The following is a 12,533-nucleotide window of genomic DNA, read 5'->3' as shown; positions in this document are numbered from 1 at the left end:
CTGACCATTTAAGAACAGGGTGAATGCAGGCAAAAAAGTATGTAGAGAAATAGATGGACTACAGTCAGTAATTGTAGAACTACAAAGTGCTTCTATATGGTAGGTGGAGCTGATAAAATTGACAAAGTGTGTAGTAACCAGAAGGTGGTATTAATGTTATGGCTGATCGGTGTGTATATAAGGCAAATTAATTTTTGGGCAAAAATGGCAAGGTACTCAACAAATGAAAAAGAAATCTAATTACAAAATACTGTATAATCAGATTAGTTTGCAGTAACATGAAGTATCCAGTTAATCCAGTTTTGGCAAAGAAAAACATGCAAAATATTTCAGAGAAACAAAACCAAGGACAACAAATGACCGTAAGTATGCGCACACTCTCCTAATTATGGAGCTCAGGCGTTTGAGCTAAATCTATTGCTACCAAGTGCCAAGTGTATGAAATCAAGTCCAGGCTTCCAACTCTGTGGCAACAGTTCAGAGAAGGTCTTTTCCTGTTTCAGAATGTGCCCAAGCGGTGTCCATAAAGATCAGGTTTGATGAGTTTGGTGTGGAGGAACCGAAGTGTCCTGACCTAACCACATTGAACACTTTTTTAACTGAATAGGCGCACATTTCCACAGATTCACTTCAGAGTGGAGGCTGTTATAGCTGCAAAGGAAGGGATTCTATTACTTCTGTTAACGCCAATGGTTTCAGAATTGGATATCCAACACCCTCATGGTCCGGTGTCTACATACTTCTGGCCACTTCACTTTGACTATCCATCCCAGTGCTTTTAACCAGAGGCTATAAAGCGGATCACATTAAAGAAAGAGTCTTTTAAAATAAAACTGCAGTAAATGATAGTAAGTAAAGGCCGTTTCTTCTCCATTTAAGGGCAGTGCACACGGTGCCAAATCTAAAAAGGCTGATCAAATATCAAAGCAGCAGGCAAAGCGAGGGGAGGTAGGGAGGAGGGTGTGTTACAAGTGCTGTTTTGACTCTTGTGAACACATCTCTTATTAAACAAGACGACGTGGATCTGTAGCTAGAGCTGGATCACAGCTCACGGTCAAATTAAATGACCAGAGCCACCCGAGAGAGAACAAGCCCCTCATCGATCCACGACTATAAGAAGACAATCCATTTAATTCTTTTTAAATCCTGTCCAACAGGCATTGGTGCACTGGACACCTGAAGCATTTCAGATTAGAACACTGTGATCATTTAAAATAGCCATTGATACACCATCAAGATTATGCGGAAATTCATCATCATCATCATCATCAACTGCTTTATTTTGGTCGGAGATGTGTTAGGACTGGCACTGTACGAAGTCACTGGGCACAAGGCAGGAATTTACCTTGGACGGATCACCAGTCCATCTCATGCCAACATAGACTCACATAATTACTTAATTATTTAGAAGAAGAATGCAGAAGAATGCTTTTATTTGTCATATATACATATACAGGTGTATACAACTTTCTTTCTTCGCACATCCCAGCTTGTTTGGAAGCTGGGGTCGGAGCACAGGGTCAGCCATCGTATGCCACCCCTGCTCAAGGGCCCAACAGTGGCTGAATGGAAGAGCTGGGATTCGAACTCTCAACCTTTTAGTTAATAGCCCAAAGCTCTACCCACTAGGCTACCACTGTCCTACCATTTACACCTAGAAGCAGGTAGGAGTAGTTGATTCACCCTATGTCTCTGAAAGAAGAGAGGAAATCAAAGTACCTGGAGAAAATCTATGCTGACACAAGGAGAGCATGCAATTGTCCTAACAGTAACTGACCACAGGTGATGATAGAATGCCTGTTGTGTGGCAGCTGTGTGGCAGCCACTCTAGCTGCAGCGCCATTGCCAATGTAGATAATGTCATGATATGAAAACCCATGAAGAAACAAAAACTGTAGACGTTTACAGGTGCGATACGTACAATGATGAATCAGTATTCAACTGTTTTCAAATTGTACATGCTGAAGAAAGGACACAAACAATATTAGGGAGCTATGATACCAAACATACATTTGAAAAAGTTTGTGAACCCTTTGGAATAATTTTTAAACACATTCTGCCTAAATGTACACCACAAAAAATCTAACACAAAGATTAACACATTAACAGATATTACATTCACTATTCTATACTAAAAGCAACAGGACGAAATGAAAGTAAGACCAGGCAGATAAGCATTAAAGTAAACATAAGTAGATTTTCAAGGACCCACACATCCGAGGTAAACACATACAAACATACGTCTGACCGATTTTCTTTGCCATTCTAAACTCTGGACATTTTGTCCCGATGACATGCAGCTCTGTTGCTATGGAGCTCAAGGATGTGGTGTTGAGGTACAAATATCTGTCTCTGATTCCCTTTCACACATAAACATGGCAATTTCAGATTTAAACGATTTCCCTGCTGCTGTTGTAAATAAGACAGTTATGATCGGAATATTTCTGAGATTTCTAGACGTATCTTGGTGAACGTAGATTCTGACCATTTTTCAAAATGAGGCATTTTTATATTTGCGCTCTATCCAGTGACCACACATTTTTTTGACAGGTCTTTGTCAGATGATAATGGAAGATCTGGGTTTTGAGCAGGGTGTCTTTTAAGAATGTTAAAATTGTGACCACTGTGGATGTAAACAAAATGTATTCATTCATGTATTCAGTCGTCTTTAATAACAGCTTTATTTTGGTCAGAGTTGCAGTGGCATAGGCTTAGTCATAGATGGAAGTCGTTTTTCCATTACCGGACTCACTTAAGTCTTGATTAGTCCATGTATTATATCTACTGCCATGTTTTTCATGTTTTTTGCCACATCTCAATCCTGGTCATTTTACCCAAAATAACCAGGATCAATGCAGTGACACAGCCCCAAGAGGATGCCAATCTATCACCTCTGCCAGACAAAGCCAATCATGTTAGCAATGTCAGCAAGTAGACGCCCAACTGGTTAATAGCACAGCTGGGGATTCAAACCCTGGCATTCAAACCCTAGCATAATTTACTGCTGAGTCACTTGAGAGCAACCTCAGGCATGTTTCCATGGTGGGAAATCCAAATACCCAAGGGAAATCTACATGGACATGGAAGGAACAAGCCTAGCTCCACTATCAGCGGGGCAGCATTCATTCATTCATCCCTTCATTGTCTGTTTTACCACCGCTTTATACTATTCAGGGTGCTGGCAAGTACAATTCAGAGGGCGAAAGGTAGAAAACACCCTGGAATGGTCGCCAGCCCATCACAGGGCCAAACTTTGCATAAAACCAAAAAAGTTACATATTTACTGGGTATATAAACAATGACAGAATAATGGGTCAGGATCACAGGGGATCGAGTGCTACCAAGAAGAACAGAATGCTGGGTGGAAATTTATCACACAATTACTTACTTACTTACACCTAGGGACCAATCTGCCTTCTGTATCTTATTATTTAGAAATGTCCAGGGTAAAGCTCTACCACATGCATGAATCCCATGCTGGATGAGTAGAAATGCAGACTAGTACACCCCCTTCCAACACTTCTAAAGCCAGTCTTTTTACCAGCCAGTGGTGCACTCCTCCAGACAACATGGTAGTTTTCTATCCAACCTTCACTTCCTCAGACACAGTCAGTTGTGTCTTCGGAGCGCCAGACCATGTCGGTAACAATGCTAAAGCTCGTTTTAAAAAGCTAGTATAATACACTGCTGTGCCAGGTAATAGGAATTCAGAGTACCCACAAACACATGGTGACTAGACATAAGGATTAATTCTATAAATCATCCACTCGGCTGCACTCAATCAGCTGCACTATCAGTTGCACTCCATCTAGGGTTGGGCGGTATGACGGTATTACGGTATACCGCGGTATTTAAAAATGTTGACGGTATTTAAAAATGGTGACGGTATTTTAAAAATGTGAAGCGCCAAATTTCTGCTTAAGGTTTACCTTGAAAACAGAGACTTTAAGACCTGCGCGCATCCACAATAAGGGAGGGGCGGGAGTTGTAGGTGGTTGGAGCTCACTGATTGGTTGTGGGGATGCTCACATAGGGTGTGTTCAAACACCTAGTGAGCTGCCTTGCTGTCTTACTGCCTACATAGGCAGCTGCCTCAGTAGAGAGGATTCTAATAAGTCAATGACTTAATATAAAACAGGTTATTCGAACGCGCTACTCAGACAGCAATTCCATCGGGTTTTGCTTGCTAAGCTAACAGTTAGTATCTTGCCACTTAAAACCATGGGATGGGGTGGCACAACGCACTGGCATGTCAATATAATATCTGTGTACCGAATATGGTTACATTTACTGACAAGCCCGAACTTGCAAAAAATCTTGTGCAAGTTTATACAATATAATATTATCTCTGTGTGTGTGTCGCGCTCACTGTTCGCGATACTCGGATTTCGGATTTGAATTCCAACAATAAACAGCTTTTATTATGACTGATTAATTCCCCGTACTGATGTGAAGCAGAATGGGTGTATTACAGCCAATAAGAATGGCGCAAAAATGAAAAGAACATATAAAACATACTGTATATGTAACGGTTCCCAGATTTGCGACTCGGTTCATTTGAAAGAGCCGTTCAATAGAATCGGATCGCTCGTGAACGACCCACTACTAACAGATAGACGTCCGCATTACCCCACCCCCCCCACCCGCGGTAATACCGTATACCGCGGTATTTTATGAAGACGGTATGACGGTATGAAAATCGGCAATATCGCCCAACCCTAACTCCATCAGTTGCATTAGTCTAACAAATACTATTCATTTGGAACTAGAAAAAGATGCCTGTATCCACATGGCAGACCAGCAAAATAAACTTCTTGCTCTGAATTGAGTTTTCTGATAAGATCAACAGGTAAAGCTTTTATCACAGGGAAACGTTGTCCACAACTTGGGAAACAGATAAAGTAAACAAACTGTATAAACTTTGTCTAAAAACTACTTTCTCTAGAGCCTGATGAATTTGGCACCCAACCGTCAAATGGAAGCCAACTAAAGGTCAAGTGACTGTGTGGAGATCATCCAAATCTGCTCTGAAAAGATTTAGGAGCACATTTGTTCAACAATAAACCCAAACCCACTTAAAAAAATAGCAAACCAGCTTCCCTATTAATTACACTTTTAATTGTTTGGGGACTGAGGATACAAACCGTTGTAGTTTTACAAGTGGAATTGTTTTTCAAGTGGAATTGTTTTTCAATATGTGGTTCCCCCTTATTTCTTTATCTTCAATCTTATTTCCGGTGAATCTTTAAATCCTTTGCTCCAGGATGGCCACAGACCGTCACGCGCCCCCTCTAAGGTCTCCCCAACATTTAATCAGCACCTCAGTCTGCGACGAGGATGGCATTATGCAGCGTCATATCAGAGACCACATACACAACCCATTGTGTCTCCTGACAACCCGGCCAGGTCGTTGGCTAATCCTAACAGTCTGTGGTCACTGGTGTCAGATTCTCCTCTTTATGATGAGCCAAACTTCTTCAATGGATAATGGATCTGGATTGCAATAAGATGTGTTAAGTACACACACTGTGTGTCGACAAAGCCATGCTTAAGTGTGTGCAGAACGAGGCCTAACACTGACTTGCTGAAATAACCATGGACTTTCCAGGAAAAGATGTCGCCTTGATGGCAGCATATGGCAGTTTTTGGCATATGGCATGTGGCATCGTTTCCACAAGCTTCTGCAATGTCACAACATTTATTTCTGTCCAGAGTTGCATAAATTTTTCCCCAAGATCTTGTATTGATGATGGGAGATTTGGACCACTGCGCAAAGTCTTCTCCAGCACATCCCAAAGATTCTCAATGGGGTTCAGGTCTGGACATGAAAATGATGTCTCATGCTCCCTGAACCACTCTTTCACAATTTGAGCCCGATGAATCCTGGCATTGTCATTTTGGAATATGCCCGTGCCATCATGGAAGAAAAAATCCATTGATGGAATAACCTGCTCGTTCAGTATATTCAGGTAGTCAGCTGACCTCATTCTTTGGGCACATAACGTTGCTGAACCTAGACCTGACCAACTGCAGCAACCCCAGATCATAGCACTGCCCCCACAGGCTTGTACGGTAGGCACTAGGCATGATGTGTGCATCACTTCAGCCGCCTCTCTTCTTACCCTGATGCGCCCATCACTCTGGAACAGGGTAAATCTGGACTCATAAGACCACATGACCTTCTTCCATTGCTCAGAGACCAATCTTTATGCTCCCTAGCAAAACGAAGCCGTTTTTGCCGGTTAGCCTCACTGACAAGTGGTTTTCTTAAGGCTACACAGCTGTTTAGTCCCAATCCCTTGAGTTCCCTTCGCATTGTGCGTGTGGAAATGCTCTTACTTTCACTATATCCCCGAGTTCTACTGTAGTTTTTCTACCATTTGATTTCACCAAACATTGAAGTGATCGCCGATCACGATCATTCAAGATTTTTTTACGACCACATTCCTTCATCAAAGAATGTGTTTCCCCACTGTCCTTCCACTTTTTAATAATGCGTTGGACAGTTCTTAACCCGATTTTAGTAGTTTCAGCTTCTCCTTAGATGTTTTCTCTGCTTGGTGCATGCCAATAATTTGACCCTTCTGAAACAGATTAACATCTTTTCCACAACCACAGGATGTGTCTTTCCACATGGTTGTTTAACAAATGAGAATCTACTCACTGCATCAGTTAGGGTTAAATAACTTGTTGCCAGCTGAAACATAATCACCCATGTAGTAATTATCCAATGGGAGGCGCTTACCTATTTGCTTAGTTATATCCAGGTGGTGACCGTTTTTTTGGCCAGGCAGTGTATATGCAAAGTCAACAATGCCTGTCGGCAGTGATGCATTGTTATACATTGGCTTTTGCTACTTTGGCTGATAACAGTCTGTACAGACCGTTTTGTCTTTGTTACAGAGACCCCGGCATACGTTTACATCTTGTTTAGGTTCATCCTCTGAGATAAGCACAGGTCCAGAGAACTCTGTGGCATTTCTGGACAGAAGTGATGTATGGCTACCTCTTTGCATAGTTTTACATTTAAAGTTGCATTTTTTGAAGCAGCAGGAGACTATTAAGTGACGGCGATTTTCTGATGTAATCCCAACCCACACTGCAAAAAATGTGGAGTAAGATTTACTTAAAAAAACTTAGGAAAGTTTTTCCACATACAAACTGCTAGTAAATTTAACAGACCATATATTCAAGTAAAAGTTACTCACAATTCTATCTGGATTTTACTAGAAATTCTTCAGTAAAAGTAACTTTGCTACACACTGCTTCAAGTATATTGTAATAGCTGTATCTTAGTAGATTTTACTTAAACACTGCAGCACTAAAAGCATTAAAACATGGCTTATAAAATGCTATATTATATATTATTAAAATGCTATATATTATTAAAATGCTATATTATAAAATGCAAAATAATTTTACATTATTCAATTCAACATCAATGATTACCATATACAAAAACCACCATAACAGACAGACAACATTTTTTGTCAAACTTTTTTATTTGTTTTGCTCAATTAATGGAAATGCATTTTTTACTTACAGTTCAGTGGACAAAATGTCTTTCAAACAGCGTGTTTTCTAAAGTCTCACTCGCTACACAAAAGTAAAAAATGTAAATGGAAAACAAACTATAAAAGTGTCACAGTGTAAGGACAAAATAAATGATATCAATCTTTTAAACATTTTTCTGAAAACTTGCAGTAAAAAATAAAAATAGATGCAAGTAAAAGTTTGTCAGAAACACTTGCTCCAGGTGGACTGACTGTAGTTATCTTTCACCTAAGACAAACATTAAAAAAATAACATAAATTAGTAATTATAAAGTTTATGTAGACCTCAGAATGTTGTGTTACATATTATAATTCAATTTTACTTTCTCAAGGTTTGCTCACAGGTCGCTTAATAATGCACATTTGTATTTGAAAGACCTGGGACTATACAGCCTCAGACAGATTTATTTTTAAGTAGCAAAACAGGCTTTCATAATCATTAGACAAAAGAACTATTTTAGAACCAACGTTTTAAGCCCACGTTCATTAAACGGAACAAGTCATCCCGATTAATATAACTACATAACATTCATTCTGCCATGCTAACGGATGCTAATTTGGAGTCAATAGTGTAGAAAGTTAAACAAATTTTAAATATTTATAATATTAACTGGCACGGTAATATAATTTCTTAAAAAATGACAACTTACCATAAAACAGTCCCCTTTGGCCAAAGTATGTCCTTAACAACCAAAAAACTTTGTGGTGAGAAGACTTGAGAAGATTCAAGTCTCAGCAGCTCGTTTTGCACTCCGTGTGTGAAACATGTCCGAACTTGCCAGGCAATGCGCATGCGTGGAACATAAAGTAATATTTACTAGAAGTTTTTAGTTTTGCTTTGCTTCAATCCAAGAAATAAAAAACAGTTAATTTTACTTGGTATTTAGAATAAAATTTACTAATGTATTTGATAAATAATTACAAAGAAACACCAAGTAACACACTAAATTATATGTGACATTCTTAAGTAGCAAGACTGTACTAGAATATTCTTGTATAAAGTACTTTAAAAATCTTCACTCTATTTACTAGGTCAAAAAATCATTTTTTGCAGTGCACGTGGCTATATTTATCACAGTATATGATGGTTTCTAATGCAGTTATGTCTGAGGGCTTGAAGATCACACACATTTACCAGTGGTTTCTAGCCTTGCTTCATATAAACAGAGATTTTTTTTACAATATTATGTATAGTAGATGGTGAAAGACCTAGACATTTGCAATATTGTGTTGAGAAACAATGTCTTTGAAATGATTTACAATTCTCTTACAAAGTCACAAGACACAAATCCTCCATACCCTATAAGGATACTCTTAACTGTTACCAGTTTGTTTCTTTGTGCATATGTCAAAGAAGGTTCACAAATTACAAACTGACATATTACAAATTCTTGTTTTTAGGTTGGAAAATGAGGAAATTAGGTTTGTATGTAAAACACCAAGTAAAAGAAGAAGATGGTTCATTATCAGGGATTTGAATTTGAAAAATGTATTGTTTTTTTTTTTTTTTTTTTTTTTTTAAATAATTTTTCCCACTTTCCCCCCCCAATTTTCTCCCCTAATCTAGTCGTGTCCAATTACCCTGATTGCGTCCTCTATACTGATTCGACCCTTCACCGCTGACTGAGGACGCCTCTCAACTGACATACGGCCCCTGCGGCACGTATAGTCAGTACAGACTGCATCTTTCACCTGCACGAGTCGAGTTCATACACCGACGGGCACTGTGTACGGAGGGCCACACCCCCATCAGCATTATCCCTCAGGCCCGTGCATGCGCCATCAGTCAGCCAGCAGGGGCCGCAGTTGCACCAGTTATGAGGACCTATGATCCGACTTTTTACCCCTAACCCTGAACAACAGCCAATCGTTGTTCATGCAACCGCCCAGCCCAGTCGGAAGGCAGAGCTGAGATTCAATACGATGTATTTGAAACCCCAACTCTGGTGCGCTAGCGTACTTTACTGCTGCACCACCCGAGTGGCCTGAATTGTTTTGTTTTTAAACCTACTGTGTTAATACAATTATGAATTAAGCAAATGTATATACTGAATTTAATTTTTTTTAGAATTTCCAGTTATGGCTGAAAAATAATTCTATTCTATAATCTTCTATTTTACAAATTTATATAATTAAGCATGTTTGATTAGTACAAATCATATGAGATAATTTACTAAAACTTTTACCTAACTACCTGATTTTATTATTATAATTTTATTATAATTTTATTCGTTTTGTGAAACGCTTTTGAATTATTTGGTTTAATGTATTTGTAAATACATTAAACCATTATACATTCATCTGTATAATTTTTCTTTTGAAGACTGTGACTGTTTTAAAATGACTTTTTACGTAACTTTTACTGTATTTAAATTAAATTAAAACAAGTTACAGCTTTTGGACTTTTGGATATATTCTTTAATATATATATTTATAACAGCCTCATTGCTGTTAGTTATACTTATGTCCATATACTTATTGTATTAGGCCTTGCTTCTGCTCTAGTAGTTTCCCGCTTTGCACAGCTTAAGAGCTGAACATGCAGCTAACAAGGCTAACCGTTGAACTGCTTTGACTAGTTTTGTTCTCGTTTATTAAAACTCTTCTTCTATCTGAAACTGTTACACGTAGATTGGCCATTTCACACACACACACACACACTTTTCTTGTGTTTCTAAAAAGCGTATTTCCTTTTAATAAACTAAGGCATTCATACTTTGACTTGGTGTCCTGGCTAGGTGCTTTCCTCATGCACAAGATTCAACAAATGATTCTTCTCCTGGTCTGGGTCCATCACATCTGGCATTAGTGACTAAGGGTGACAAGTGTACATACTAAATCCTGGTTCTTTAAATGGGCTAAAGGAACAGGAACACGTTGTGGCTTTTGAATAACCTTAACAACATGTACCTGTAGGTGTAGGTTATTGTTCTTAGGACACATCTTTTTTTTATACAAGTCAAGGCTTTCATATTTTGAAATGGTAAAAATATTTAGCTTCAAAGTTTCGAATTGTATTTACATGTAATGCAGTATTTAGTGTGCTTTGTTCTTAATGTTACTAAGAATTAGACCTCTATTGTTTTAGTAGATTATAGTTAGGAACTGTGCTACTGTTGTTTGGTGTTCATTATACAATTTGTTTTTTTTTTGGCTAAATACAAGAGGTTCATTTATAAAATACAAACATCTAGCAAGTACTATTACCACAAACACAATAAAACAATTGTTACCTTTTGGCAACATGGAATGTATTACACATGATGTGTGTATTTATTTATTTATTTATGAAAAATAAAATGCACTGTTGTTAGCTTTACATTAATTACTACTAATACATACTGACTTTAGCCAGTAATACTGATTCTGACAGGAATACTTTTTGCACACAACAGATCTGTACTCCCGGTGATTAGAAACTCAATCTGCATTTATAAACAGTGCTGTATAAATAAAATATCACTCTCATCCACCATACTTGATCTCTTTTTTCATTTTGATTACATTTATAATAAGCACTTTTTTAAAAGGATTTTGAACAACCATTGTGCTCTGACCGTGTACTGCACTGTTCTATATTGTGGTATGTAAACAGTAGAGCCAAATCTCTACCATTATCAGATACTTTTTACCAGTAAATACAGTATCAGTATATTGTCCAGCCCTATATGGTAGATACCTTTAGTGCAAAACATTTATTTGGAAAATCTATTAATGATTTAATGTGCATTACAGTTATATAGTTTTAAGGCACTGAAATAAGATTTGATTAGGTGATCAGCAGATAAAATGTAAACTGCTTTGTATTCTTCATGTTATCTTTGTTTCCAGTGGTATGACACCAGCTTTAGCTGGTTTAACAATAAGTTATCAGTGTTCTACATCTATTTTAGTTTATTTGCAAAATTAAGAACAGTTAAGCTGATACCAAGCATTTGTTTTGCCCCTTAAAATGCTAAATTCTCACAGACGTACACACACCTTTATTTATCCTTTAAAAATTTGTATTTTATATAAAAATAAGGATATTTTAAGGTTTAAATTGACTAAATTTTAATGAATAATACACACAAAGCAGAATGTGTACATTACATTTGCAAGTCATTTGTATGTATAATGAGTAAAGCTAATATTGCAAACACATCCGAATATATACAGTGAACAAGCGCGTGCACAAACACGCGCACGGATACACGCAGGCGCGCGCGCCGGTTAATGAAATAACTGCAGTAATGTAATCATGTAAATAGATATTACTCCATCAGCTGGTTCTTACTATGAGTGGAAGAGTCCTGTCCTCCCTTCGGATGTCCAGTCTTCCTGAGGCGGGTTTGGGCCCGCGGTTCTTAGCTTGAGCAGCTGAGGACTGAGAGCTGCTGCGCGGCTTGTTGTCCTGCCACAGGTAATAGAAAGTGCCCAGGATCCAGGCGACTGTTAGGATGGCGATGGCGTTGGCTCTAATCCTGCGCATGATGAGAGTCCATAAGGAGCAGAGCGGGGATTCAGAGCTTCAGCCCGGCACAACGTGCATCAACTCTGCTCCTGCTGCAGAAGTGTAGTGATACCTCTCTCTCATACATACAGCTGGTGCAGCCTCCTTTCGCTTCTGTGCTGCTGCTCGAATGAGTGTGCGAGGACTCTCTTGTGTGTGTGTGTGTGTGTGTGTGTGTGTGTGTGTGTGTGTGTCCTAACGCCGAAGTGCAGCGTGGTCCTAGCGCCGAACACTCTCCAACAATATTAACTTTCATTCATTGTCTGTTTAACCACCGCTTTCTCCTATCCATGGTCGCGGTGGGTCCTATTCTCTGGGAAACACTCTGGACAGGGTGCCAGTCCATCAACAGGGCAATTTTTGAAAATCTCCAATTAACCTGACTGCATCCCTTTGGACTGTGGGAGGAAACCGGAGCACCCAAAGGAAACCCACACAGCCATGGCAAGCATGGCATGCAAACTCCACACAAAAGGATCCAGACCGCT

At 38.9% G+C, this 12,533-nt stretch overlaps 1 protein-coding gene across 1 annotated transcript in view; it reads right to left on the bottom strand.

The window, feature by feature from the left end:
• galnt16 (UDP-N-acetyl-alpha-D-galactosamine:polypeptide N-acetylgalactosaminyltransferase 16) overlaps positions 1–12,112 on the bottom strand; it is a 56,466-nt gene extending 44,354 nt beyond the window's left edge. Inside the window, exon 1 of the mRNA XM_063007337.1 lies at positions 11,830–12,112. Coding sequence (XP_062863407.1) covers positions 11,830–12,024 — 195 coding nt within the window. The 5' untranslated portion in view covers positions 12,025–12,112. The remainder of the gene's footprint in view (positions 1–11,829) is intronic.
• Between the last annotated feature and the right edge of the window lie 421 nt (positions 12,113–12,533).

The sequence above is a fragment of the Trichomycterus rosablanca genome, chromosome 13, assembly GCF_030014385.1.
Source record: "Trichomycterus rosablanca isolate fTriRos1 chromosome 13, fTriRos1.hap1, whole genome shotgun sequence".
Taxonomy (NCBI): Eukaryota; Metazoa; Chordata; class Actinopteri; order Siluriformes; family Trichomycteridae; genus Trichomycterus; species Trichomycterus rosablanca.
Note: the sequence above shows the minus strand (reverse complement) of the source record. Positions and strands in the feature narration are given on the sequence as shown.